General features: G+C 47.2%; 3 protein-coding genes across 21 annotated transcripts in view; 2 read left to right on the top strand and 1 right to left on the bottom strand.

The window, feature by feature from the left end:
• The window catches only part of ZNRF3 (zinc and ring finger 3), a 176,841-nt gene extending 172,758 nt beyond the window's left edge, over nt 1-4,083 (top strand). For all 11 annotated transcript variants that reach the window (XM_077950148.1, XM_077950149.1, XM_028827893.2 and 8 more), the window contains one exon: nt 158-4,083. In XM_077950148.1, coding sequence (XP_077806274.1) covers nt 158-201 — 44 coding nt within the window. In that variant the 3' untranslated portion in view covers nt 202-4,083. The remainder of the gene's footprint in view (nt 1-157) is intronic.
• On the bottom strand, nt 3,843-19,862 carry C10H22orf31 (chromosome 10 C22orf31 homolog). Of its 2 annotated transcripts, none has more exons than XM_028827897.2 (3): nt 19,796-19,862; nt 6,728-7,156; nt 3,843-5,439 (listed from the first exon to the last, which is right to left on the bottom strand). In XM_028827897.2, exons 2-3 carry the CDS (start codon nt 7,034-7,036, stop codon nt 4,999-5,001), a joined length of 750 nt encoding a protein of 249 aa, XP_028683730.1. In that variant the 5' UTR covers nt 7,037-7,156; nt 19,796-19,862; the 3' UTR covers nt 3,843-4,998. The 2 variants fall into 2 exon arrangements, with proteins under 2 accessions (XP_028683730.1, XP_001103744.1); XM_001103744.2 differs by lacking the exon at nt 19,796-19,862 and adding an exon at nt 8,106-8,147.
• The window catches only part of KREMEN1 (kringle containing transmembrane protein 1), a 110,657-nt gene continuing 103,183 nt past the window's right edge, over nt 18,937-26,410 (top strand). For all 8 annotated transcript variants that reach the window (XM_077950211.1, XM_028827895.2, XM_028827894.2 and 5 more), the window contains exon 1: nt 18,937-19,146. In XM_077950211.1, coding sequence (XP_077806337.1) covers nt 19,050-19,146 — 97 coding nt within the window. In that variant the 5' untranslated portion in view covers nt 18,937-19,049. The remainder of the gene's footprint in view (nt 19,147-26,410) is intronic.

The following is a 26,410-nucleotide window of genomic DNA, read 5'->3' as shown; positions in this document are numbered from 1 at the left end:
AGCACAGATGGAGCCCCTCTGGGAACAGGAGCCTGCTTCAGCCCTTTAGCATACACAGGCCTGCCACACGCTGGGGACAGGGCCACCTGAGTCCCTTGCCTGGTCCCATGTGTGGTGCCAGCTCCCTCCCCTGATGATTGTTCTCTCTCTTTCCCAGGACCGAGATCTCGCTCAGCAGACAGCAGCAGCACCGGAGCCTGAGCTCAGGAGGAACTCTTAACCTGGAAATGGGGAACTGTATGGAGACTCCAAACTGACTTCCTTCAAAAAACAAAAACAAAAAAATTTTTTAGCTTTGACAAACACACAAAAGTGGTAATAAAGAGAGCCCTCCTTGTCAACCCAAAATGTGAGCCCCCTGTGGCAAAACCACCCCCTACCCCATTAACAAATCAACAGACAAAATTCTCCGAGTCCTTTGCCTCTTTTGATAACATGTTGTTGTTCTGTTTTGTAAAGTGTGTGTGCTTGGGGTTCTGAGGTGTGGGATTCAGTTCTCTGCTTTTTTTTTTTTAAGATATTGTATGTAAATGTAAAAAGTTATTTAAATATATATTTTAAAGAACCCTAACTGCCAACTTTTGCTGAAAAAGAAAAAAAAATCACTGCTGCATTAAATGAACCACATCATGTGTAGATACTGTTGTCTCCCTGGAGGGAGCTCAGGCCTTTGAAAAGCTCAGGGCTTCACCTGCCTTAGAAAATGAACCAGAAACTTGAAGTAAAGCTAGTTGATATGGGTACAGGCTCTGAGTGCAAAGCTGCCTCTTTCTTTCTCGTGGCAAATGCCAGTGTATACTATTTCAGGTCTCAGATGCCATGCCCCTCCAGCCCACGCCTTTAGGCAGGTGATGGCAGCAGCTAGGAATAGGGTGTGTACATGATCTGCAGCCCTGCGGAGCCAGGTCAAGCCGCTGCTACGAAAGCTCCAGGGTGATGGGGACAATTCTGCCCAGTGCCCTCAATCTGTCCCCTCAGGTCATGGTCCCAAGTGAAACAACAGAGTTCACAGCCCTGGTCTTGGCTGAGGTCCAGGTCATAGTAAGGGCATGTTCTTGGGACCCTCAGCCTGAACTCTGACCCTCGGGGCAGGGAAGAGGAGGCTGTCCCCTTTGGTTGTCCTGACTTTGGAGTCCTTTGCAAAAATGTTTTGGGCTCCCTGCCACTGGCTGCAGAAATGGCTCGACGGGGTGTGTGGGGACAGACACCCAGAAGGAATGTACTTTTGTGGCCTTGGTGTCCAACGGGGCTGGGGGAGAGTGCTCTCCACTGACCCAGCGGCACACCGATGTGCAGTGCGCATGCGTCTGTGTGGGGGCAGCCACACCCCTCGGCTGCTGCTTCCTTGGGCTGCCTTTCTAGGGGCATGTGCCTGGACCTACGAGGTCTGCACTGAGCTCCATTTGAATGATACCTTCCCCATCCCGTTTCCCCATGGAAGCACCGCTTCAGGGTTATTCAGTCCTCTGCCTCATGGCTGAAACTGCTCATCTCGTCTGCAGATGTCTACTATCCTGTCTACCTAATGCACTATTATGTATTGATTCTCCATGAGACAGAGAGAGAGACTATCAGATAGTTTACACCCAAAGGGTAGGTTTTTGTATATTTTTCCAGCCTTTTTTATTAAGGGGAAGGGGAGAGTTTAAAAGCCCAAACTGTTGTGGTTTTAAGGTGTTTCATTTTTAAAAGGGAGAGAGAATCTATTTAAAGCTATTTCAGATCAGGGATTGTCATCCTTTTTGTCCAATGTATTCCTTGTTCTTTAAAAAAAAATTTTTTAGAGGGAACTAATCATATTAGTCCTTGTGTTCACTAACTCTTCTGGTCACTTGTATTTATTCATTCATTCATCAGATATTTGTTGCCATCTGAAAGAACTGGCCTATTGGGTCTGAAAGCTCGCTTGAGAATAGGAAACTTGAGACCTGGCCCCCTGTGGGTAGGAGAACAAGGACCACCTGGATTGCCAGGTGATGGTGCTGGTCTTTCTCCAGTCTTGAACGAGAATCTCTATCAGAATGTTTTTCTTAACCTCAGTGTATGATGAGGAAATTTACTTATCTCTAGCTAGGATTTGACATCTATTCCAACATCAAATGATCAAAACATTTGCCATTGAGGCTTCACTGGTGAGATCCGTCCTCCATCCTCGGGTGCAGTCCCTTGAGGGCTTCTCCTCGCACTGTGCCCCGCACACCTGTTACCGAGGGTGTGAGAAGCGCCTAAGCTGGTGACATGTGATCTGGGACGCCTTCATTTCTCGGGCCAGGAGTAGCAGCTGCTAAGGACAACAGCTTGCATTACATGGTTTTAAGGAAGCGGGATCTGACTTTTAATATGAACTGCAAAAAGCAGCTTCTCATTGAGATTTTGTTGTTGTTTGTGGAGGGGTTTTTGTTTTGTTTTGTTTTTAATGCCTTTGAGTGCATATTTTCTTCCTCGTCTGAAACCGAACTCCCAAACTGGCTTTCTTTAGCCCTGGCTGGAAAACCACCCCTCAATAGCCTTAAGCAATAAATAGATGAGTACGGAATGTGGCTTCCACTGGGCTTATTAAAATAAGTGTGTCTAGTTTTCACTTGAACCAGTGATAACTGCAGATGGCAAAAGAAACCCATTTAATTTTTGTAGCTTACAGGTGGTAGAAACAAAAATGCAATTTTAAAACTTTAAATACCAAATACCAACCATTGTCTTTGTTTGTTTGTTTGTTTGTTTGTTTTTTGAGACGGAGTTTCGCTCTTGTTGCCCAGGGTGGAGTACAGTGGCGCAATCTCAGCTTACCGCAACTTCCGCCTCCCAAGTCCAAGTGATTCTTCTGCCTCAGCCTCCCAAGTAGCTGGGATTACAGGCATGCACCACCATGCCCGACTAATTTTGTATTTTTAGTAGAGACGAGGTTTCTCCATGTTGGTCAGGCTAGTCTTGAATTCCCGACCTCAGGTGATCCACCCGCCTCGGCCTCCCAAAGTGCTGGAATTACAGATGTGAGCCACCGCGCTGGTAACACCAACGATTGTCTTTTAAATTTGTGTTCGCCTCTCAGACAGGGAGATCACCAGAATAAAATAACCAATGGTCTTATTTTTTTCACACATAAATCAAAAGAAATGCCCTTTTTGAAGTTTTAAGATTCCACCAATGACAGATACCCTTTTAGGTGGATTCTTGAGTGGTTTGTAGTGGTTTTATAGCCATGGAAACTGGGAGTATCTCATTTTCTACTGAGAACCCCTGCCCCCAATCCCTCTAAGTTGGGGTGTGACAGTTGGGCATGGTTAAGTGACCCAGCCCTGGGTGTAGGACAGCCATGTACGGTGAAGAGTTCTAGAACCAGCTAAACGTGGAAGTTTGGGTATTTACCAACAAGGTACCTCTTTACGGTTGCAGCCCCAGTAAGCTGGCTTTAACCTCAGCTCCTTCCCCATCTCCTCCTAAACCCAAGCCCTTTTATAAAATAAAGCCCCATCTGTCCCACTGCTTACATATTTATGTGCTGCTAGTCTCTACTCGAAGTTTGTGCAGGACTAATGCTTTTAAAATGAGGTCTAAAAAATTACTAATCGAGAATATTATTCTTTAAACAGAACTGCCTTTTTCTACTCTTTATGTAAACTCTTTCTATTGTGTTGGTCTAACAAGGCACTATTTTAAAATTTTTTAATTTCTCCCATAGCACTTAAAAGAGATTTTGTAAAGACTTTGCTGTAAAGATTTTGTAATAAAATGGTCTAAGGGCTCTTTTTCCAACATTACCATTTTTAAAAAATGTTTTAAAAGCTAGAAAACAACTTATGTATATTCTGTATATGTATAGCAGCACATTTCATTTATGGAAATATGTTCTCAGAATATTTATTTACTAATATATTTATCTTAAGCCATGTCTTATGTTGAGAGTGTGACATTGTTGGAATAATCATTGAAAATGACTAACACAAGACCCTGTAAATACATGATAATTGCACACAGATTTTACATATTTGCAGACCAAAAATGATTTAAAACAAGTTGTAGTCTTCTATGGTTTTGTAACAAATTGTACAAATGACTGTAAAAAAAATACAATTTTATCAAGTATGTGTTATATGTCGTCATTGCTCTGTTCAGTAAAAGTCTACAGATTCAACAAGGGGAAGTTCGCATGGGGCAGTACTTTTAACTTCTACTTGCCCATGGAAGCGTTCATACAACTTTCTCTCCTGTTAATATAGAATCCAGGTGATTGAGGGTTTAGGCAGTGTCACAGGAGAGCATCTGTTATAGGGTGTGTGGGTTTATATCCTTGTGAGAATGGTAGGCTTTCTGCTCAGCCCTATGTAGAAGGAGCTAGGGAGAGTGATAGTGATCGAGCCTAGTGGTCCACTTTTTAAAAATCGGGAACCATATGGCCAGCCGTGGGAGCTCATACCTATAATCCCAGCTATTCAGGAGGTTGAGGCAGGAGGATCTCTTGAGGTAGGAGTTGGAGACCAGCCTCAGCAACATAGTGAGACCCCATCTCTCTACTAAAAGAAAAAAAAAGCTATACATGTTGGGGTCCACATGTAGTCTTAGCTACTCAGGAGGCTGAGGCAGGAGGATTGCTTGAGCCCAGGAAGTCGAGACTGCAGTGAGCTATGATCATGCCACTGCACTCCAGCCTGGGCAACAGAGCTGTCTCAAAAGAAAGAAAAGAAAGGGAAAGAAGGAAGGAAATAAGGAACCATAGCCTGAATGTAAAACATCTGCTTTATCTGTCAGGCCTTTTCCTACCTGGAAGACTAACAGACCCTCAAGGCCTTGGAGGAAAAAATACTCCCAGCATCTACCCCTCAAAATGACCTAATCATGAGTGGAAAGGACCGTTTGGTCTTGAGCGAATCTGGTTCCTCTTTGTTCCCCTGAGAGGGTGTCACTAATTTGTAAAGCACTCAGATGACAGGGAAGGTGCAAAGTTGTGTTTATTTTTCAGATCTCTAGCAGAGAATACCCTAATCCCATGAGTTCCTGTTCCTATTTTTTGCTCTTTAACTTGGGCCATTTATTGAGTACAGGCTCCTCGTGGACACCTGGCCGCTTCCTGCCAGGGAACCGGTCCTTCTGAGCACCTTCAGAAATGGCACCCTGACTGCACAGAGCCTCCCAGAGCTTTTGTTTAATGGCCTTGCCCAACTCCAGGCTGTACCTCTTGGGGGTCCCTGAAGGATTCCACAGCATTGGCTCTACCACAGCGTGGTACAGAGCCTGGTAACCCTCTGTGGGGAGACCGTGGATGGTTAGCGTGTCCTCCGACAACTGCTGTCTCTTTTGGGTTTCAGGAAGCAACACTGGGCCCTTCCAGGCTGCTGTCCCACTGTCTTGGGGTAGTGCTTGGGTGGCAGCCACATGTTCAGCATATCTGTCCTCAAGATCTTGGCGGACTGTTAGTTTTTTCTCCTTTGAACTTTCTTTACTCTAGCCAGGAAGAAAGCAGAGAAGTCAAAGCTAAAACTTGAGAGGGGAGCTCAGAATAATTATCTGGGATTTGTGTCCCAGAGTCTTGGTTACAGCAACAACCAACATTTGTCTAGCATGTTCTAGTTTACTGAATTCCTTTATGTACATACCACTGCGTGTGTTCTCCATAACCCTGTGAGGTCAGCAGGAGACAGCTTTAAAGGCAAAGAAATTGGAATTGGTTTGCCCAAGGCCACACAGCTAGAAGGTTAATAACCACAGCTGTCATCTATTGAATACCACTCAAGATGCTAATTATTTACCCTCTGCCAGGCTCTGTTCAAAAGCCTTTTGCATGTATTGACTTATTTAATCTTCATGAAGCCCTGTGAGGGAAGGGCCATTATCCTCCATTTAATATGATAATATCAAGGCACAAAGAAATTAAGCCCCAGGTCGTCCTCAGTTATAGTCAGAGTTGGGATTTGAATCTTGATGGCCTAGCTCCAGGGTACACCGAGCTCTGCTGGCCACCATGGGGTAACAGACCTGGACTCCAATCAGGCCTTCGTAGGTGAAGTTCTCCATGTGGACGCTCACAATCCAAATCTATAGCCGACCACTGGTGTGTGTGTGTGTGTGTGTGTGTGTGTGTGTGTGTGTGCGCACACAAGCACGCACTACCCATATCCTAGCCTTCCTTCTCACCCTTATTTTTCCTTCATGTCAAGTCTTGGTTGTGAAAGCCACCTCATCCTTCTCTAGAACTAAGCATAGTATAAATGATATGGTATAAATAATAAATAGCATGACCCCACAATCAGGGGCATTCTTCCACTCTAACATGCTACACCTCCTCCCCACATTCTGTCTTCAACTTTAGGATTTCCTTCACTTGGTATTGATCTTTGTTTTTTTTTGTTTTTAGTTTTTTGTTTTTGAGACAGAGTCTTGCTCTGTTGCCCAATCAGGAATGCAGTAGTGCAATGATGGCTCACTGCAGCCTCAACCTCCTGGGCTCAAGTAATCCTCCCTCCTTAACCTCCCAAGTAGCTGGGATCACAGGCATGTGCCATCATGCCTGGCAATTTTTTTTTTTTTTTTAGTAGAGATGAGGGCTCCCTATGTTGCCCAGGCTGGTCTTGAACTCTCTGAGCTCAAGCGATCCTCCCTACTTGGCCTCCCAAAGTGCTGAGATTACAGGCGGTAGGTGCACGCCATATAATCTCAACCATTAGTGTTCTCTGGCTTTATCTTTTCCCTCCCCTCGCCCGTCACATTTTCCCCACCACTGGCCCTCATCTACCTCTCTAATGCCTCCTGCAGGCCTCCTGTGCCCTGCTGGCCGCTTGCTCTTGGAACTGATGGAGTTTCTTTTCCTGGCCTGCTGGGTGGCTTTCATCACTGAATCGTCCTTGTGTTTTAATCTCTTCGAGAGTTTTGCTTCTCCACACTTGCGTGGTGCTGGGCAGCACTTATTCTTCAGTTGCCGCCTGAGTACAAGCTTAACCAGGGAGAAGGAATTGGCAATTAATGGGTTCCTTACAACTTCCCAAGAGGAAGTGGTAGCTGGTGCTGTGGCATTAATGTTCTGCTTTGCACACGTTCTGGCCATCCAGATGTTGGTGAGAGCTGGTGAGTCCACATAGCAGTCCTGAAGCCTGGTATTTAATAAGATGGACTGTCGGAGTCCATAGATAGGGATGCTGGGGTCTTGTCTCACATTGATGGGGTGCTAGAATTATAAGAGGGAGAAATGAATTTTAAAAGGACCGTTCTTCAGCAGAGAATAAAAGATCTACTTTGAAGGCAAAATGTTAACATCTTTTTATAGGTCATTCCTTCCACCCAGTTCTTAGAATTTTACTATATGTCCTCTCCTGCTCACTAAAGCCTTTTATACCAAGTAGGGAGGAGATAGTAACTCCACAAGGTTACAGTAATATTCAGGCTCTCAAAGAACATAGCATGCTGGGGCAGGAAGTCAGGGGTCAGGGAGGGTTCACGAGGAATTGAAGGCAATTCCTGCCTGCTGGAAAATATGGAAGGCAGGGTCACTCAAGACTTCATATGAGCTGTAGACACTCAACTATGCTGCAACACAGACATGACAGCCAGTAAGTTCTGCCAAACCCTGAATACGCTTTACACTTTCTTTTTTATGGTGGGGGGGGTGCGGGTACGGAGTTTAGCTCTTGTTGCCTAGGCTGGAGTGCAATGGCGCGATGTCGGCTCACCGCAACCTCCGCCTCCCGGGTTCAAGTGATTCTCCTGCCTCAGCCTCCCAAGTAGCTGGGATTACAGGTATGCGCCACCACGCCCAGCTAATTTTGTATTTTTAGTAGAGACGGGGTTTCTCCATGTTGGTCAGGCTAGTCTCGAACTCACGACCTCAGATGAAACGCCTGCCTCAGCCTCCCAAAGTGCTGGGATTACAAGCGTGATCCACCACGCCCGGCTGAATACACTTTCTAACCAACGGCCAGGTGCCAAGAAGAGCTCATTCACAGGGAAATCAATATCCTCTGGGGACCATAAAAGCAATATGAAAACATTAATGCTGCCGGCCTCCATTTCCTGGGGCCAACTAAGAGCAACAGAACAATTTGGATAGATCAGAATCACATATTTAAAGAGACCTGGCTTTCTTAGAAATGTCATCTATAGAAATAAAATCACCTTACCATATTTCAGTTGCCTTAAATTTTATTTTCGCTAGCTTAGTAGGGGGAAGAAATATGTATTTTCTCTTTCCCTTTTCTCGCTCTCTGTTTTTTTTTTGTTTGTTTGTTTTGTTTTGTTTTAATATTTCTAGTCACCTGTCTTTCTCTGCCTCAGTCACGTATGGGCAAATTGCTGTTTGTTTAGATTTGGGCTTAATGCCGGCAGCTTTGAGCCATTATCTCTAGTATTTGTGATGTCACTTTGGTTTGTGATGTGGGTGTGGGTGGGTGTTACATCATCAGACTTTATAGTTAAATTATGTGGGAAGAAGTTCTATATGGTTTTGTTGCTAGCCTCAGAAACTTCTGAAGTCCTCATTTCCCCCAAAATGGCTTGGATGAATTTTGAAGATCTTCATGTTCTTATGAAGTATGTTTTGCAGGAAATGTAGTCAAATGTGCAGACCAGATTTGGGGATACAGGTAGTGAGATGCATCCCTACATGTGCAAAAGTGCCCTCCTTCATGTACATAAAGGAGGCACTGTTAAGTTCTCAGAATAGCTGCCAAGGTTAGGGACCAGAAATGAAAGAACACGTTCCTGCAGCCCTGGGCACCTTTCCCTGCGTGTCTCTCCCAGGAAGACTACATGGTTTCTGGAATGTGGTTTTATTTTACATCCCATGGCAAATGCAGTAATTAGAGCTGTTAGCAGTGTCAAGGGCTTGAAACGAGAACAAAGCCGCCTCTTCCTGAGAACTCTTGGGCAATGCCTCACTCCTTATCAGGTGCTCGTCCTGTTGGTGGGTTTGATTTTTTTATTTGTAAAATGCCTCGGGAGCCTCCCTCCTGAGGGGGAGGAGAGTGAAATGATGGAAAAACAGAGTATGAATCTGGCAGGGGCTCCTGGAATCGCATGTGTTGCCTGTTGGAGTTTTTAAGTGTTGTCCCTGGAGTGAATCAAAGCCTGCAGGCAGACTGCACCACAGGCTGTGGTGGAACCACCTCCAGGCCTACGGCAGCTGGACCCACAGACACTTGGGAGGACAATGGTTTCCTTTCAGTAGCGAGCCCTGGCCTCACCTCCTAAGAGCTGGGTCAGTTTTAGAGCAGGGCTTTGGAAAGGGTTTGTCTTTGGGAAGAGTTTGCGAATGTCTGGAGACTGGGCAGGCAAGCAACTTTTCAAAGCTGGTCAATCTTGGAAAAATGGCACGGGGCTCCTGGGCTACCTGGAAATTACCATCTGTCTTTACTCTGCAAAGCAGGGACAGGAGGGAAATGTCAAGCAAAAAAAAAAGGCATAATAGGAATAGGTCATCTGTTTCTCTTTTCTCCTTCCCCATCTTGAGTTTGGCTTTCCTGCACCTCATCTTTCCAGACACTCATCTGTTAGATTTACTTTGCTAGGTCTTTTACTCAATGACTCTGCTAGGTCTTTTACTCACTCTGTCCACAGGCTGGAGTGCAGTGGCGTGATCTCAGCTCACTGCAACCTCCGCGTCCTGGGGTTCAAGCAATTCTCGTCCTCAGCCACCCAAGAAGCTGGGATTACAGGCGCGCACCACCAAGCCCAGCGAATTTCTGTATTTTTAGTAGAGATGAGTTTTCATCATGATGGCCCGGCTGTTCTCAAACTCCTGGTCTCAAGTGATCCACCCACCTTGGCCTCCCAAAGTGCTGGGATTACAGGCGTGAGCCTGTGCCCAGCCTCAATCTCCTTCTTCCAGCACAGAGCCGTTCACATGGGCAGTACTTGATACATACTCTTCAAGTTCAGTCAAATTCTGCCTTCTTTGCCTTCATTGTAACTCACTTCAATTGACTATGCCACAACAGGTAACCCTCTCAGCCTTCCTTAAAACTAACCCAGGGTACCTTGGTCTAACCTATTTCTCCTATGTCAATAAAACTAGTATTTATTGAATCCTTCCTGAAGGCCAGGCACTGTTCTAGCCACTTTATTAGCATCATGTCATGAAATGCTACCAACAGTCCTATGAGTTTGAGTACTATTCCCTGTTTTACAGATAAAGAAACTGAGGCACAAATTGCTCAATTATCATGCCCCAAGTAACCAACAAAGGCTGAACCCAACCCAACCAAAGTCTACAATGCTCTGTATAATGCTCTTGGGTTTTTTGTTTTTGTTTTTGTTTTTTTAGTTTCACTCTTGTTGCCCAGGCGGCTGGAGTACAGTGGCACGATCTTGGCTCACTGCAACCTCCACTTCCCGGGTTCAAGGGATTCTCCTGCCTCAGCCTCCCAAGTAGCTGGGATTACAGGCACGCACTACCATGCCTGTCTAATTTTTGTATTTTTAGTAGAGATGGGGTTTCACCACGTTGGCCAGGCTAGTCTCAAACTCCTGACCTCGGGTGATCCACCCACCTTGGCCTCCCAAAGTGCTGGGATTACAGGAATGAATCACCACACCCAGCCCTACTGTCCTTGTTCTTAAACGCTCACAGTTATCACCGTGATGCCTGGCCTCGCTGTTAGTCAGCCTATCCATCTACCATACCCAGACCCAGTTCTAGTCCTGTCCCTGTCATGAGACTTTCTCTAGGCTCATGAGAGAGTCTGCCTGTGTTGGCATCCCAGATCCATCTTTCATTAGGCAAGTGAATTCATACCCGTGAACCTTAATTTCCTCAGCTATGAAATGGGCCTAGTCATAGTGCCTACCTAAGGATTATTGTGAGGGTGAAGTGGGACAATGCATCTGAAGTACTTGGCATGGCTCCTGGTGTATAGTAAGCACTCAATAAATATTTGCTTTTTTGTATTTTTGTTTTTGTTTTGAGACAGGGTCTTAGTCTGTCACCTAGGCTGGAGTGTAGTGGTGTGATCATGGTTAATGGGAGCGTCGACCTCCTGGGCTCAAGCAGTCCTCCCACTTTGGCCTCCCAAGTAGCTGGGATCACAGGCTTGTGCCACCATGCCCAGCTAATTTTTTTTTTTTTTTTTTTTTGTAGAGATGAGGTCTCCCTATGTTGCTCAGCTTAGTCTGGAACTCCTGGGCTCAAGTGATCCTCCCAAAGTGCTGGGACTACAGCTGTGAACCAACACACCCATCCCATGTGAACGTTATTATTTATTTATTTATTTATTTATTTATTTATTTATTTTGAGACAGAGTCTCAATCTGTCACCCAGGCTGGAGTGCAGTGGCACATTTCTCAGCTCACTGCAACCTCTGCCTCCCAGGTTCAAGCAATTCTCCTGCCTCAGCCTCCCAAGTAGCTGGGATTACAGGTGCCCGCCACCACGCCCGGCTAATTTTTATATTTTTAGCATAGACAAGGTTTCACCATGTTGGCCAGGCTGGTGTCGAACTCCTGACCTTGTGATCTACCCGCCTTCACCTCCCAAAGTGCTGGGATTTCAGGCGTCAGCCACCGGGGCGCCTGACCATGTGAATGTTATTAATATTATGGTTCATTTACTCATCTGACCGTTTTTTGAGCTCCTGTTGCCCATGGTCTAAGTGATGTAATGCAACATTTGATATGATCTTCATCTCAGGTCACTCATGTGCATCAATCTGGTTTATGGCCGGGTGTGGTGGTTCCCACCTATAATCCCAGCACTTTGGGAGGCTCAGGCAGAAGGATCACTTGAATCCAGGAGTTCAAGATGAGCTTGGGCAACAAAGCAAGACCCCATCTCTACAAAAAAGAAAAAGAACAAAGAAAAATAATCTAGTGTATGAGGTCCAGCAATGAGCCTCTTGGAAGTAGGGAATGTTTCTGATCTGACTTGGGTATCCGACTTTCATGATTCATCTTTATTATGTATTTGTCGCATTGATTGACCTCACAGAAGTGTTGAATGTAGAGGAGCTACATCCCCTGGTTATGGGAGTGGTTCAGAATATTCTATGCTTTGTTACATGGAAAGGGAAGCAGGTAGCTGAAGATAAGATAAGGAAGTGGTTAGTCTTTAGCAGAGATTGTCCCATCAAAGGTTGTTTAGAATTATAAAGTCAGGATAGAATGACTATTTGGTCCAGGGTACTGAAACCATGGCAAGAATTTCCATCATGGGTGCCAGCACTTGATCCGGGGAACTCGGGGTTAAAGCGGTAGGGCTTCCAAGTTGCTGAAAGACCTCTTCCTTAGTTTGATTCTTCCATGAAGGTTTTTTATTCTGCTGAGCTCAGTCTCACTAACCTTTATTTTCCACCCATCATTTGGAGCTGTGCTTCCTGACATATCTAAACCACCGCTTCTATTTGCAAACACATCTGTCCTTCTTTGATGTTTAGCCAAACTTTCCTGACAGTATTTTTAGCTCCTATAATCTTCCTTCTTCCTTTTTTTTTTTTTTTTTGGTCTTTCCTTTACTACTACCTTTCTTCTTTTTAGCTTCTCTTAGCTCTTATTCTCCTTCTGGTGGATCAGCTAATAAAGAAGAAATTGAGTCAATTTCTATTAATTCTTGTCTTCTGCCTCTATGGCCCCGCCCCACCCACGCAATTCTAGCGGAATTTAGTTGCTTTTAATTTCCTCAGATGTTTTTGTTTTAACACCCAAGCAGTAAACTTTCATACCCATGTGGGAACATATCTGAGGTTCATGATGCAGAAGAGAAACACTTTGGATGGGAAAGAATTGGAAAAGATTCCTGAACTATGATGCAAACTCCGAGGACCAATGATTTGGACCACATGTGCTGAATATGCTCCAATCGTGGGCCAAGTATGTGAAATAATGGTGTCCTGTCTGCTTCCCACCAGTTCTCACCTGACTCCCGCAGAGACTCCTGCTTCTTTCTTTCCTTCCTTCCTCCCTTCCTTCCTTCCTTCCTTCCTTCCTTCCTTCCTTTCTCCTTTTCTTTTCTTTTCTTTTTTTTGAGATGGAGTCTCGCTCTGCTGCCCAGGCTGGAGTGCAGTGGCATGATCTTGGCTGACTGCAACCTCTGCCTCCTGGGTTCAAGCAATTCTCCTGCCTCAGCCTTCCAAGTAGCTGGAATTACAGGCACTCACCACCACACCCGGCTAATTTTTGTATTTTTAGTAGAGACGGGGTTTCATCTTGTTGGCCAGGCTGGTCTTGAACTCCTGACCTCAGGTGATCCACCCGCCTCAGCCTCCCAAAGTGCTGGGATTACAAGCGTGAGCCACTGCACCCAGCCAGTGCCTCCTCATTGCTAACCCAAACCCTGCTGTGAGCCTTCAGAGGTGCCCACCTGGATGCCCCACAGACACATCTAACTCATTATGTTCAAGACCAGATTCTTTCTCTTCCTTCACCCCCATCAGAACAAGCAAATGACTGCCTCTCTTGAATTTCCCATCACTAGTTGTCTGAGCCAGAATCCTGGGAGACTCAGTAATGACACAGTGCAGACTCAAGCCTGAGACTGAAGGAAAATCGGGAATACAGATCTTATCTTCATTTAAAGTTGAGATAGTCTGTTCATAATGGATATTTTTGCATTCATTTAGATGTTAAAAATTATTTTAAAATATTGCATTAAATACTATTTATTAAATATATTATTCGATATATAAAATATCTATTAAATAATATTTATCTTGATTACCGGATTTTTTATCATGTTTTCTAAAAGTCCTCTTAAACTCTGTGCCTGAGGCACATACTTCACTTGCCTCATTCCAATCCCAGCTCTGTCCACTCAGCATTTGGTGACAGAACCCTATTATTTTATTTTTTATTAATTATTATTATTAATTTTCTTTTCTTTTCTTTTTTTTGAGACGGACTCTTACATTGTCGCCCAGGCAAGAGTTCAGTGACACAACCTCGGCTCCCTACAACTTCCACCACCAGGGTTCAAGCAATTCTCCTATGTCAGCCTCCCAAGTAGCTGGGATTACAGGCATGAGCCACCACTCCCGGCTAATTTTTGTATTTTTAGCAGAAATGTGGCTTTGCCATATTGGCCAGGCTGGACTCAAACTCCTGACCTCAGGTGATCTGCCAGCGTCAGACTCCCAAAGCAATGAGATTACAAGCATGAGCCACCGCACCCAGCCTGTTACTATTAATTTTAGAGACAGGCTGGATTGCAGTGGCTCTATCCTAGTTCACTGTAACCTCAAACTACTGAATTCAAGAGATCCTCCCACCTCAGCTTCCCAAGGTGCTGGGATTACAAGCGTGAGCCACCACACCTGGCTTAATGACAGAACAAGGAAGCATTAGGTACAGTAGTAAGCACCTGTAGCCCCAGCTACTAAGTCTGAGGCAAGAGGATTGTTGGAGCCCAGGAATTCGAGGCTGTAGTGTGCCATGATTGTGAATTATCACTGCACTCCAACCCGGGCGACATATCAAACCCTGTCTTTTTTTTTTTTTTTTTTTTTTTTTTTGAGACAGAGTCTCACTCTTGCCTGGGTTGGAGGACAGTGGCACTATACATGCTCACTACAACTTCTGCCTCTTAGGTTCAAGCGATTCTCTGGCCTCAGCCTCCCAAGTACCTGAGACTACAGGTGCCTGCCAGTACGCCCAGCTAGTTTTTGTATTTTTGTAGAGATGGGGTTTCACTATGTTGATCAGGCTGGTCTTGAACTCCTGACCTTGTGATCCACCTGCCTCGGCCTTCCAAAGTGCTGGGATACAGGTGTGAGCCACCGCACCTGGCCCAGCCTGGTACTTAAGAGGGTAAGACTAGGGTTCCACTGCCTGGGTTCAAAGCCCAGCTCCACCACGATGTCACCTTTGGGCAAGTCATTTAATCTCTCTTTGTACTGGGGTGGGTGTGGGCTGGTAAGAATGCCTCCCTCACAAGGTTACTGGGAGGATTTTGTGAAATGCAACCATGGACGCCCTGCACAGCCTTAGTTGAGTCCGCAGTAAACGTTTGCTATTGCTGTCACTATAATCCGGCCCCCTCCTCCAGGGCTTTCTCCATAAAAAGACTGTCCTTTGAGTGGAAATCATCCCAACTGGAGTTTCAAAGACACTTGAATGACCAAAACTCCAACATCGTAGGTCTCCTGGCTTCTTGACCAATCCTGCTGCCCTCGGAGGAAGAAAGGGGCCTGACTTGCACAGTGCAAACAAACGGACACCAACATCTTTCTGGAGGCCCAAGAGCTGCATTCAGCGTCCTCACTCTTTCCATGAAATAAAGCTGCTAAACACCCCAGGCATGTAAAGCACTGAAATGAGTATCCCGGGTTGCTCTCTGCCAGAAGCCAGGACCACATAGTGGAGCAAAAGACCTTGAGCTGTTAAGCGCCATGACCTAGACACGCCGGGCTGTATTTTTAGCCTCTTGTGCACTGTTTCCATCACCTGTGCTGGGCTTTCAGCTGGAAAAGAGAAGGTGGGGGTGGAGAAGGCTAGAGGGATGTTTCTTACCGCAGCCAGTGCCAGGAGGAGCTTGCCAGGATTTCCGAGTCCTGTTGTACAACAGGGCTATTTTCATGGGTGTGCAACAGGTATATTAACATAGGCCCCCTTGCTACTTGCTTGGAAGGGCCTCATACATGCTTTATCTTTTTATCTTCTGCTGTCACTGTCTTGAAATTCTTTTTTTTTTTTTTTTTTTTTGAGATGGAGTCTTGCTGTGTGGCACGATTTTGGCTCACTGCAACCTCCACCTCCCAGTTTCAAGCAATTCTTCTGTCTCAGCCTCCTGAGTAGCTGGGATTACAGGCGCCTACCACCGCTCCCGGATACAATTTTTTGTATTTTTAGTAGAGATGGGGTTTCACCATGTTGGCCAGGCTGGTCTCAAACTTCTGATCTCAGGTGATCCACCTGCCTTGGCCTCCCGAAATGCTGGGATTATAGGTGTGACCCACGGCGCCTGGCCTGTCTTGAAATTCTTAATAAGTTTGGACAAAGGACATACGTTTTCCTTTTTTTTTTTTTTTTTTGAGACGGAGTCTCGCTCTGCCGCCCAGGCTGGAGTGCAGTGGCGGGATCTCAGCTCACTGCAAGCTCCGCCTCCCGGGTTCACGCCATTCTCCTGCCTCAGCCTCCCGAGCAGTTGGGACTACAGGCGCCTGCCACCGCGCCCGGCTAGTTTTTTGTATTTTTTAGTAGAGACGGGGTTTCACCGTGTTAGCCAGGATGGTCTCGATCTCCTGGCCTCGTGATCCGCCCGTCTCGGCCTCCCAAAGTGCTGGGATTACAGGCTTGAGCCACCGCGCCCGGCCAGGACATACGTTTTCATTTCTCACTGTGCCATGCCAATTATATGGCTGGTCCTAAGGAGTGCACATGACAGAGAGAGCCAACTGGAGGAGGGGCTGCTGCCAGCCCAGGAGGGGTGCCTTCCCACAGCAGGCAGGGCAGACCAAAGCTACTATCACAGGGCATGGCTGCCCAGACTTGGCCAAATAAACCTTGTTTCCAGCCTCCTGGGTGCCCTTCCTATTTTCTTCTCTGAAACCTGAATGAGATGTCGAAAGAACCTTGGAAACTGTAGAGAACTGTGTCCTGCTTTGCTAAAGTCTTTCTCTGGCTTCCTGTTTAAAGTAGCCCAAAGGTTAGCTGGGTGTGATGGCGTGCCTCTGTAGTCCCAGCTACCCAGGAGGCTGAGGCGGGAGGATCATTGGAGCCCAAGAATTGGAGGCTGCAGTGATCCATGATCTCATCACTGCACTCCAGTGTGGGCGACAGAGGGAGGCCTTGTCTTCAGAAAAAGAAAAAGAAAAAAAAATCCACAGAGCCTTCAGTTAACATAATTTTCTTGTCTTTGTATTACTTTTTGTTCTCAGGAATTTGCGTGTTTTCAGATTGACTAGAATGTAAGTTCCAAGAGGAAGGTTTGGTCTTGGTGGCTGTGTCCTCAGCCCTCAGCAAGTTCCTCGCTGAATATTTGCTGAACAAAGGAAAGTTCGACTTTATTGTTTGCTTTGGGCTGAGGGCTTCACCTGCATCTTCTCATTTCATTCTCTTCAAAGGCACTGCTGTCTGGGAGGGCACAGAAGTCCCAGAGTAAGGGTTCTCAGGTCCGGTGGAGAAGGTGGGAAGGGCCCAAAATTGTGGAAAAGGGGAAAGCTGGACAAAAATGGGGATCACCGGTGGTAGGAGGTGGGGGGCTCCCCAGGACCGAGGCTGGCTGGGTGAGGGGATGGTGGGTGCCCCTAAGCTCCAATAAGAAGATCAGAGGGTCCTTGAACTCGGGAGTGACACATGAAAACAATAACTGGACAAGATTCTTCTTGCTACAGCGCTGAGTAGTGTGGGTGGAGAGGGACAGAGATTGAGAGGCCTCGTGGGAGGTAGCTGCGCCCTTCGGGCCCGGACCTGAGAGCAGCCGTGGGTGGAGAAAGGAGTATGGGGGAACGCGGGCTCTGGGAGTGGGCAAGGGGGCGGCGCCCGGGGGTTGAGGGGGCCCAGGGGCGAGTGTACCTAAGGCGGGCCTGTCCCGCCCAGCCGCGCTCTGGGTGCGGCGAGTCTGCACACTGGGGCAGATGTTCCCGCCGCCGCGCCGTGCGCAGGTCTGCACTTGCAAGCCCGGGACCAGAGACTTGAAAGCTGCCGGCGCGCCGCCCAGACCTGCCCCGCCGGGCGTCACCGCTGCGCTTTAGGCGGGAGCTGTAGGAAAATCCCCTCTGCCTTGGGGGAGGGCGGGGGAGGAGGACGGCCCACGACCGACCCCGGGTGAGGCAGGGAAAGACCTTGCCGGGGTCGGCGGGGAGGAGGGCAAAGGGCCTACCACACCCGGGCCGAAAGTTTAAGCAAGCCGCGCGCTCTCTGATGCCTAACATCCCAGGCTGTAGGATAAGCAGCACTATCCCATCCATTTCTGGTCGTTGCACTGGGCGTTTTACTTGCTTCTATCTCATCGACTCCTCTGAAGGCCTTTTATTATTCCTATTCTGCAAACGGCTGAGCCTCGGACACATCAGGAAACTTGCCCTAGTTGAAACTGGCTATGTGATAAGATACGGAACCAGGGGGTCAGTATGTGGCTGCAAACTTGGGGTGGAGAAAGGAATTCAACATTTGCTGAGCTCCTACTGTGCGTGCGTAAAAGCTTCCATGCTTTCGTTTTGTTTTGTTTTTTGAGACAGGGTCTTGCTCTGTCACCCAGGCTGGAGTGCAGTGGTGTGAACAAGGCTTGCTGCAACCCCGACCTTCCGGGCTCAAGCGATCCTCCTGCCTCAGTCTCCTGAGTAGCTGGGACCACTGATTTATTTTTTTTTTCCTGTAGAGATGGGGTCTCACTGCTTTGCCCAGGTTGGTCTCGAACTCCGGGGCTCAAGCGATTCTTCCGTCTCGGCCTCCTCCCAAAGTGCTGGGATCCCAGGATTTGTTAGCCACAGCGCCCGGCTCTAGGCGTTCTTATTTAGTGCAACCGCTCTGGGGAGTAGTAGCTATTATCACCTCCATTTAACAGATGAGGAAATTGAGGTAAGAGCTATTTTTCCTTTAAACATGTCCAAGATCTTACAGGTGACCAAGTGGGATGTGAACTCTCCAAAGCATTCTTTTTTTCACCATTACGATGAGCTAAGCAAGGGAAAACAGCTTGCAAACTGCTGTTGTAATTATTATCGCTGTAGCTGAGCTCGCGTGTGGGTCACGACCCGAGTGAGGGTGGAGGAGGGGTCACTGGGAGCCCGGCCTATTTCAGCCCGGCCAAACCGCTTGGTGACTTGGAGGCCGGGCCGAGGCCCCGCCCTCACCTGCTGATCCCACCCGTGAATGGGACAAACAGAGGGCCCTGAGGGGCGGGCCCAGGTGAGGCGAGGGATGGGCGGGGCCTGATGCGTGAGTGGCAGGAGAGGCACGCGGCCGGGGCGGGGCGTGCGCGCGCGGTAGGCTCCGCCCTCCGGGCCTCTCCGCGGATCCAGGCGGGCCCCAGGCTGCAGGGGCGGTGGCGGCGCTGAGCTGGGCGGGCCTGGGCGGGGCGGCCGGGCAGTCGGGGCGGGGCTACACTCGGGCCCCGCGTCCTGCTCCCATGGCCGCTCCCGGCTCCCCGCGCTGCCCCCTTTCCCCCGGGCCGCGCCCCGGGGCCCCGCACTGACGGCCCATGGCGCCGCCCGCCGCCCGCCTCGCCCTGCTCTCCGCCGCGGCGCTCACGCTGGCGGCCCGGCCCGCGCCCAGCCCCGGCCTCGGCCCCGGACCCGGTGAGTGTGAGCGACCCCCGCCGCCCGCCCTGAGCGGAGCACACTCGAGGGGCGACAAGAGCCGGCCGGCCTGAGGGCCCCCTCCCTCCCACCTCAGGACCTTTCGGGCCCCTTCCCAGGGCCCCTCGGCGACGCCCCTCAGGCTGGGACGGTCCCTCCCTGGGACCTGGGCTCCCCCCAGGCCCGTCATCGACGCCCCCGGGCCGGGTACTGTCCCCCGGCTGCAGGACCCGGTGCTTCTCAGCGACGCCCCTCAGCCCAGGACGCCCCCTTCGCCTTGAGACCTCCAAGGCCCTCCGCGACGCCCCCCGGGCTGGGACATCTCCTCTGTCTTGGGATCCGGGACCCGCTGCCCGAGTCCCTCAGCGACCCCAACCAGGCTGGGACGCCCCCTCTCCCCGGTACCTCCTGGGATCCCATCCCAAGTCCCCAGCGACTCCCCCCCGGGCCGGGGCGACCCCTGCTCCCCGGTACCTCCTGGGATCTCGTCCCAAAATCCCCAGCGACTCCCCGCGGGCCAGGACGCCCCCTGCTTCCCGTTGCCTCCTGGGATCCCGTCCCCAAGTCCCCAGCGACCCCTCCCGGGCCGGGACGACCCCTGCTCCCCAGTACCTCCTGGGATCCCGCCCCAAGTCCTTCATCGACGCACCTTGCACTGGGACGGCTCCCCTGCTACAAGAGGCTACATCCCTCTCTGCAAGACCCTCAGCGACATCCCTCCCCCGGGCCAAGGTCCCCTCCCTGAGCCTCACTACGACGCCCCCGCGTCCCCCAGTCCTCTCCTCCCTCCTACACCGGTGGAACCCGGCGCCTCCCCGCACAGAGCAGAGCGGAGGCGGGAGGAGCCGGTGCTCAGCCCCTTTTCCCGAGTCCTCGGCTGCACCCGCTTGGCGGACATTGTAACTTCTGCCTCGCGAGGAACGGGATGGACTTGTTCGCCCTGCTAGAGGCAGGTTAGGGTCCTGGGACGACCTTGTACCCAGACGGACGGGACGTGCCCTCTCTCTCCGCTGGGCCGCTTTGAACTTCCGTATGACTTAGGTGATGGCGCAGCAGGGGGAGAGGAAAAAGGAAGCGGTGATGGGAAACTTCTCCCCTACTGAGCTTAGGGTGCTCTTCCTAAGGGTGCAACGCCGAGCTCCGTGTTTCGGTCACCCCACACCTTAGACAGGTCACTCACTCCCCAGGCCAAGGCCAAGGCCAAGGCCAGGTCTTCCCGAGGGGGGCTCTGGTCCAGGATGAAGCTTGGACTTTGCTTAACTTCCACACGCAACTTTGTAGCCAAATCCTTTCTGAAGTTGAAGAGAAGGCAAGAGGGCGTTGCATTTCTCTGCAGGTTGTTCGGATGTTGAGCATAGGACATTTGTGAAAGGGATGGGAAGAGTTTATTACCAGTCTGCAAGAGTAGGAAAACCCGCCTCTGGGTTCACCACCCAAAGTCACAGACTGATATTGGAAAGGATGGGATTTTGCTGGTGTAAGAAAACTCAGAGTTGCTTTGTTTACTTATTGGCTTGGATTAGCGAAAAAGCTAGGACTTGGTATTGTCACTTACTGCGTGACTTTGGGCCATGCCTTCAGCTCTCTGAGCCTCAGTTTCCTCATCTGTAAAGACAGGATAACTTTGCAGAGTGTTGTGAATATTAAATGATATACTGTAGGTAACATACCCACATATAGGAGGGAGTCAATAAACATATTTTAATAATACTTTTATAGGACCTCACAGTTCATCGAGTGCTAGACACCTCATTTACCCTGGGAGTGCTAAGAGCTTTCTGTCTGATTCATTTCTGTAAAAGGCAAAGCTTGGCTTTAAACTGGTAGAACTGGGGTCTCCAAGTGTTGTAAACCTGAGGCTCAGTGAGTGGTTTCTGAGTGATCACTGCCTTTTATGGGACTTCTACAGTATGATCGCTTCTACTGTTGTGAGGAGTGACGGACATTCCGAGAGCCAGGATATGTCAACATAACTGTAACCTAGTAACCCCTTAGCTCCACTTTGCTATCTGTGTGGTCAGGATTTAATGTCCCCTACAAAGAGAGAGGTATGGGTGGAAATAGACTGGTTCCCCTTCTGGAAAGGGCAGAGTAGTAGCTCTGAAAAGCATCAAGTGAGCCAACTCTGCTTAAGTTTGTTGGAAGCTATTCTCTTCCCAGATATCTTTGCTTTTTTAAGATCAAATGCAGCAGCTCTTATGAAGTTTGCACCCCAAATTTTGGTGTACTTTTATTTAGGAGTCTGGGGTAAGGGCAAATAATCATTGTGAAATGATTTGTGATAAGTGGCCCAAGTTCCCAATTCACTGAGCCTTGCCAGCTTGGTGTCTTACCGTCCTGGTAACTCAGTGCTTTGCTTTTTTGACTTTTCCTGCCTAGTTGCAGAAGCAGTTTTAGGGAGATACCACATGGTCTTCACCAACACATCCTGTCTAGATCCTACCCACTAGCTTTTAAAATCTTTTCCAATAAAACACACACACACACACATTTTACTCTGAGGATATGCCAAACTTGCCATTTTATATTTTTTGATACTGTAATTTTCTCTAAAATTTTGTGGATGGAAAAAATTATTTCAATATTTGTATTCTGCGCAATTTTGTAATATTTAAATTACTGGTGGTTTGCATTTTTGAATGCTGACTTTATAAAAACAGTTAGCTCATTCCCCATCAATCCTACTTCTAATTACAATGTGTACCCAACCCCAAATGATCTCCCTTTTCATTCTTCCTCTAAGATTCTCTTCCTTCCTTCACAACTTATAAGAAGGAAAATAGAAGGTAATGGAATCTAGACTTTCCTTCAAGGAGGAGTGCAGCTAGGGCCATGCGGTCGATGGGTTCTCTGTAGTGGGTCCCATCTGGAATGTATGGAATTTATGGTCTACTCACTTGGGTGTTTTACTACCTTTAGGGTCTATCAGATGCGCATCAACAGAGCTTCTCCACTCAGGTTATGTTTGCTGTGAATACCTTTTATAAGTTTATAGATTGATGCTCATTCTCCTCTAACTCCTCATCTGGAATTTGCCCCACTAGCCAGTAGTGTGTTTGCCATAAAACCTATGAGTTCAGTTAACAGCTAGAGTTCATACTGTCTACCAATTCTTGGCCTTCTTAGGGACTTCATTAATGCTAATAGAATTATCTGTAAGCAATATAGGGGCTGAAGCAGTGAAGGAGTGAAGGGTGCACACCAGTTACTTGTATGCTCTGAGTATTTTAAGAAACACCATTTCGACGTGGTATCAGAGACCTCTGATATTTTTGTGAAAATATATTTTGGCCCCTAGGCAAACTATTTAAATCTTTGAGGCCAGGCGCGGTGGCTTACGCCTGTAATCCCAGCATTTTGGGAGGTCAAGGCAGGTGGATCACCTGAGGTCAGGTGTTCGAGACCAGCCTGGCCAACATAGTGAAACCCCATCTCTACTAAAAATACAAAAAATTAGCCGGGCATGGTGGCGGGCACCTGTAATTCCAGCTACTTGGGAGACTGAGGCAGGAGAATTGCTTGAACCCAGGAGGCGGAGGTTGCAGTGAGTCGAGATCGCACCATTGCACTCCAGCCTGGGCAACAAGAGCAAAACTCTGTTTCAAAATCAATCAATCAATAAAAAATATTTGAGGTAGGCAATGAGCCCTTTTATAAATCCTAAAGCAAGAAAGCATTCCTTTTAGGCTCACTACTCATAAACAGAAAGTTGATACACTCAATATAGATATTATTGATACACTCATGGTTTAACATAGTTAGACCAAAAACAATAAATTAGTAAGATGAAATACATTGTTTTAAATAGCTTCACAATATACAGATTAGGGATTTTTGGTGATGGGGAGTATACCATCCTTAATTTAGAATTTTTGAGTATGGAAATGTCAACTGATAATCTAGGTCAGGTATGGGCAAACATTTTTTGTAAAGGGAAGATAGTAAATAATACGAGATTCATGGGACTTACACTATCTCTGTTGCAATTATTCAACTCTGTAGGGCAAAAGCAGCATAGACAAAAGATAAATGAATGGATGTGACTATGTTTCAGTAAAACTTTATGGACACTGAAATTTGAATTTCCTATAATTTATTTATTTATTTATTTATTTATTTATTTATTTATTTATTTTTAGGGACGGAGTCTCACTCTGTCACCCGAGCTGAAGTGCAGTGGCGCAATCTCGGCTCACACTGCAACCTCTGCCTCCCGGGTTCTAGCAGTTCTCCTGCCTCAGCCTCTCAAGTAGCTGGGATAACAGGCGTGCATCACCATGCCTGGCTAGTATTTTATTTTTAGTAGAGATGGACTTTCACCATGTTGCCCAGGCTGGGAATTTCCTATAATTTTTATGTTAAAAAAATACTGTTCATTTGATTTTTCAAAACTAAAATATTTTTTAAATTATAGATTTTTAAAGTCTTAGCTTGTGGGCCATATAGAAGTAGGCAGTGAGCCAGATTTGGGCCACAGGCTGTGCTTTGCCGAGTTCTGTTCAAGGTCCATGTCTTCTGATTTTTTTCAGTGTTCACTGGTCTAGAAGAGGTGACAAGGAGGCTTGATTTTGGTGAACGAATGAAACTTTTACCATTTACTGTTAACTAACTTTAAGATACATATGGGAGAAATGGTTAAAATGGTAAATTTTACGTTATTTTTTACCACAATTTTTTTAAAAAGATATGTATGGGGAGAAGTTCATGCACATACATTTGGGTCTTTAATAGGACTTTTAGACCAGGCGCAGTGGCTCACGCCTGTAATCCCAGCAGTTTAGACGACCCAGGTGATTGGATCCCTTGAGCCCAGAAGTTTGAGACCAGCCTAGGCAACATAGTGAGACCCCATCTCTGTGAGACCCCATCTCTACAAAAAATAGACAAAAATTAGCCAGATGTCGTGTAGTCCTAGCTACTCAGGAGGCTGAGGTGGGAGGATCACTTGAGCCTGGGAGGTCAGGGCTGCAGTGAGCTGAGATTGTGCCACTGTACTCCAGTCTGGGCAACAGAGCAAGACCCTGTCTCAAAAAAAAAAAAACCTTGAAAATGTCCTAAAGAGAAATTCAGCGTGGTTCAGTGTGCACTACATAAATAGTGCCTGCCTTGGAACTGGCCTATGGTTTGTTCAACTGTGCCTGCAGATGTTGCTTAGAGCAAACCGTTGAGAGATCTATTTCTCAGAGGAAAGCCCAGGCAGCAGGTGGCACCAGCCCTGACACAGAAAAACAGCCAGGAAAAAAAAAAAAGAAGAAGAAGAAGAAAACAAACTTCTGTCACTTTCCTAAGCAGTTAATTTTTATTTTCAAGGTTCTGTTGTCATATTTAAAGTCGTTTTAAAAAACAACAATGTGCTTAGCATGGCTGATTATTTTGTTTTAATTAAAACATTTCTGAAAAAACAAAATGAAACATTCAAACATACCAAGTTGATTGTGCTTGTACTGTGGAACAGTTAATGCAAAACACTTGAGAGAGGCCGGAAGTTTGGATCTGTAGCTTTTGCCTGAATGTCTGCCGCCTGAATAAGGACAACATAGGAGGAAGTGAATGTGTCCCTTAGAAAACTACCTGTATAGGTTTTGAAGTGAGATCCAGCACCTCCGATGCCACTTGGCAGGTTACTTTCTGGCCGGCTCACTGTGCAGCCTCGTCATTGGTGAGAATGATGATTGACATTCCTTCTATATTCAGTTTGACCTTGAGAATCCAGCTGGAACTCGTAAGTATTAGTCTAGGAGGAGCAGTCTGAGGTCACTCTATTTTTCCTCCCTCTCTTATCTTCATAGTCTTCCTCCCAAGATGGCAGTGCTTCCCTCAACCCTCACCTCACCTTCTGAGACTTTGCCTGGATTCATACTGATGAGGGAAAGGAAAGAGGCCATCGTAGAAAAATGTCACATGGGTGTCCATACACCTCACAAACAACTACTTCACAGAAACGTGACTTCTCCTCTTCTAAGGGAAGCCCTTCCCCGCTTTTTAAATTCTCTTTCTAGGTAAATACCTCCCTAGCCTGGGCTTGTACCAGTTTAAAGAGGAATGAATGAATTGGGGTTCTAGGGAGCACCTTGGCAGACAAAATGTTTTAGGCCACCTCACACGCAAGGTTGCCTCTCTCCCTGCATTTACACAACAGGGCCGTCTCAGAGCTACCCCTCTGCTGGGCCCAGCTTCTAGCTTCCCTTGCCACGGATTTAATCGCTGGCAAGTAGCCAAAGCATTAAACTTTTATTGTTCAATTTGCCACAAGGGTGGGGCCCTGCTTCTAGTGGGCTGAGGAGGCTGCAGCCGCTTCCAAACCCAAGTGTCACACCACATTAGCAACTGCAGACTTTGAGGGCTGGATTTCTTTCAGTTTGGTTAGATTCTTGGTTAGAACCAGAACAGTATACTCACACTCAAAATTTTAAAGCTAGGAAATAGTAAAAACAGTGTAGGCAACTTTTAAAGATGAATCAGAGTGCTTGTAGTTATCAGCATGTATGATTGACTCTGCATGGTTTCTTCATACCTTCCAAACAGACATATTAGATGGCCATGCATGTGCCTTAGTGTCCTAAAGTTAGATGAAAACATGGCAACCAAGTAGTTTTCTTCTAGACTAGTAGGGACTGCTAACCAATCCCATCACAGTATGTAAATTACTTGCTGCTGTTCAATCTATAAAAATTCATCTTCAAAGAAAATTATTGGGCTGGTAAAAATATTTTTAATAATGACCACAGAAGCCATATTTGTTTTTCTTTGATGTTCTTCTGAAGACCCTTCTGGTTCTAATCAGATTGTTCCCACATAAAATACAGTGGAAATCTACAATAATAAAATCCCTATTCCTATGTCTATGGGGAAATAAACAGGATGGGGACTGTCCTTTTAAGGGGCTTTCCCCTTCCCTTTCCCCAGACTCAAAGCCTCTATTACTGGTGGGTGTTTTGGCATCAGTTAAGGGCCTTCAATCCTTCCCTCCCTCCATGTTTTGCTCTTTCATTAAAGTGTTTCTGTTGTCTAATTATATCCTTTCAATCAAATTAGAGACTGTAGCATCTGGTGAGGGCTGTAACTGCTGCCATCTGCACCTCGTCTATACAGGCCTTTTCAGCTGAGAATCACTCAACTTCCAAATGGCAGGAAGAGATTTGGAAAAAGTTTAGTTGGAGGGGAGATTAACTTAAAAGGAGTGTCTTCAAAGGCTGGGTGCGATGCCCTGCTTGCTGTGATGTGTGCATGGCCATGCAGAGCTTCACTGGCCTGACTCACCAAA

The sequence above is a fragment of the Macaca mulatta genome, chromosome 10, assembly GCF_049350105.2.
Source record: "Macaca mulatta isolate MMU2019108-1 chromosome 10, T2T-MMU8v2.0, whole genome shotgun sequence".
Lineage (NCBI taxonomy): Eukaryota > Metazoa > Chordata > Mammalia > Primates > Cercopithecidae > Macaca > Macaca mulatta.
This window is presented reverse-complemented; position numbering and strand designations above follow the sequence as displayed.

Bases quoted from the DNA above. Each gene is read 5' to 3' on its own strand.
- C10H22orf31 (XM_001103744.2), bottom strand. The intron at 5,440-6,727 runs GTAGATGAGGGC...CTTCCTGGCTAG, and splicing joins CTGCAGGAGGCATTAGAGAG to AGTAAAGAAAGTTCAAAGGA.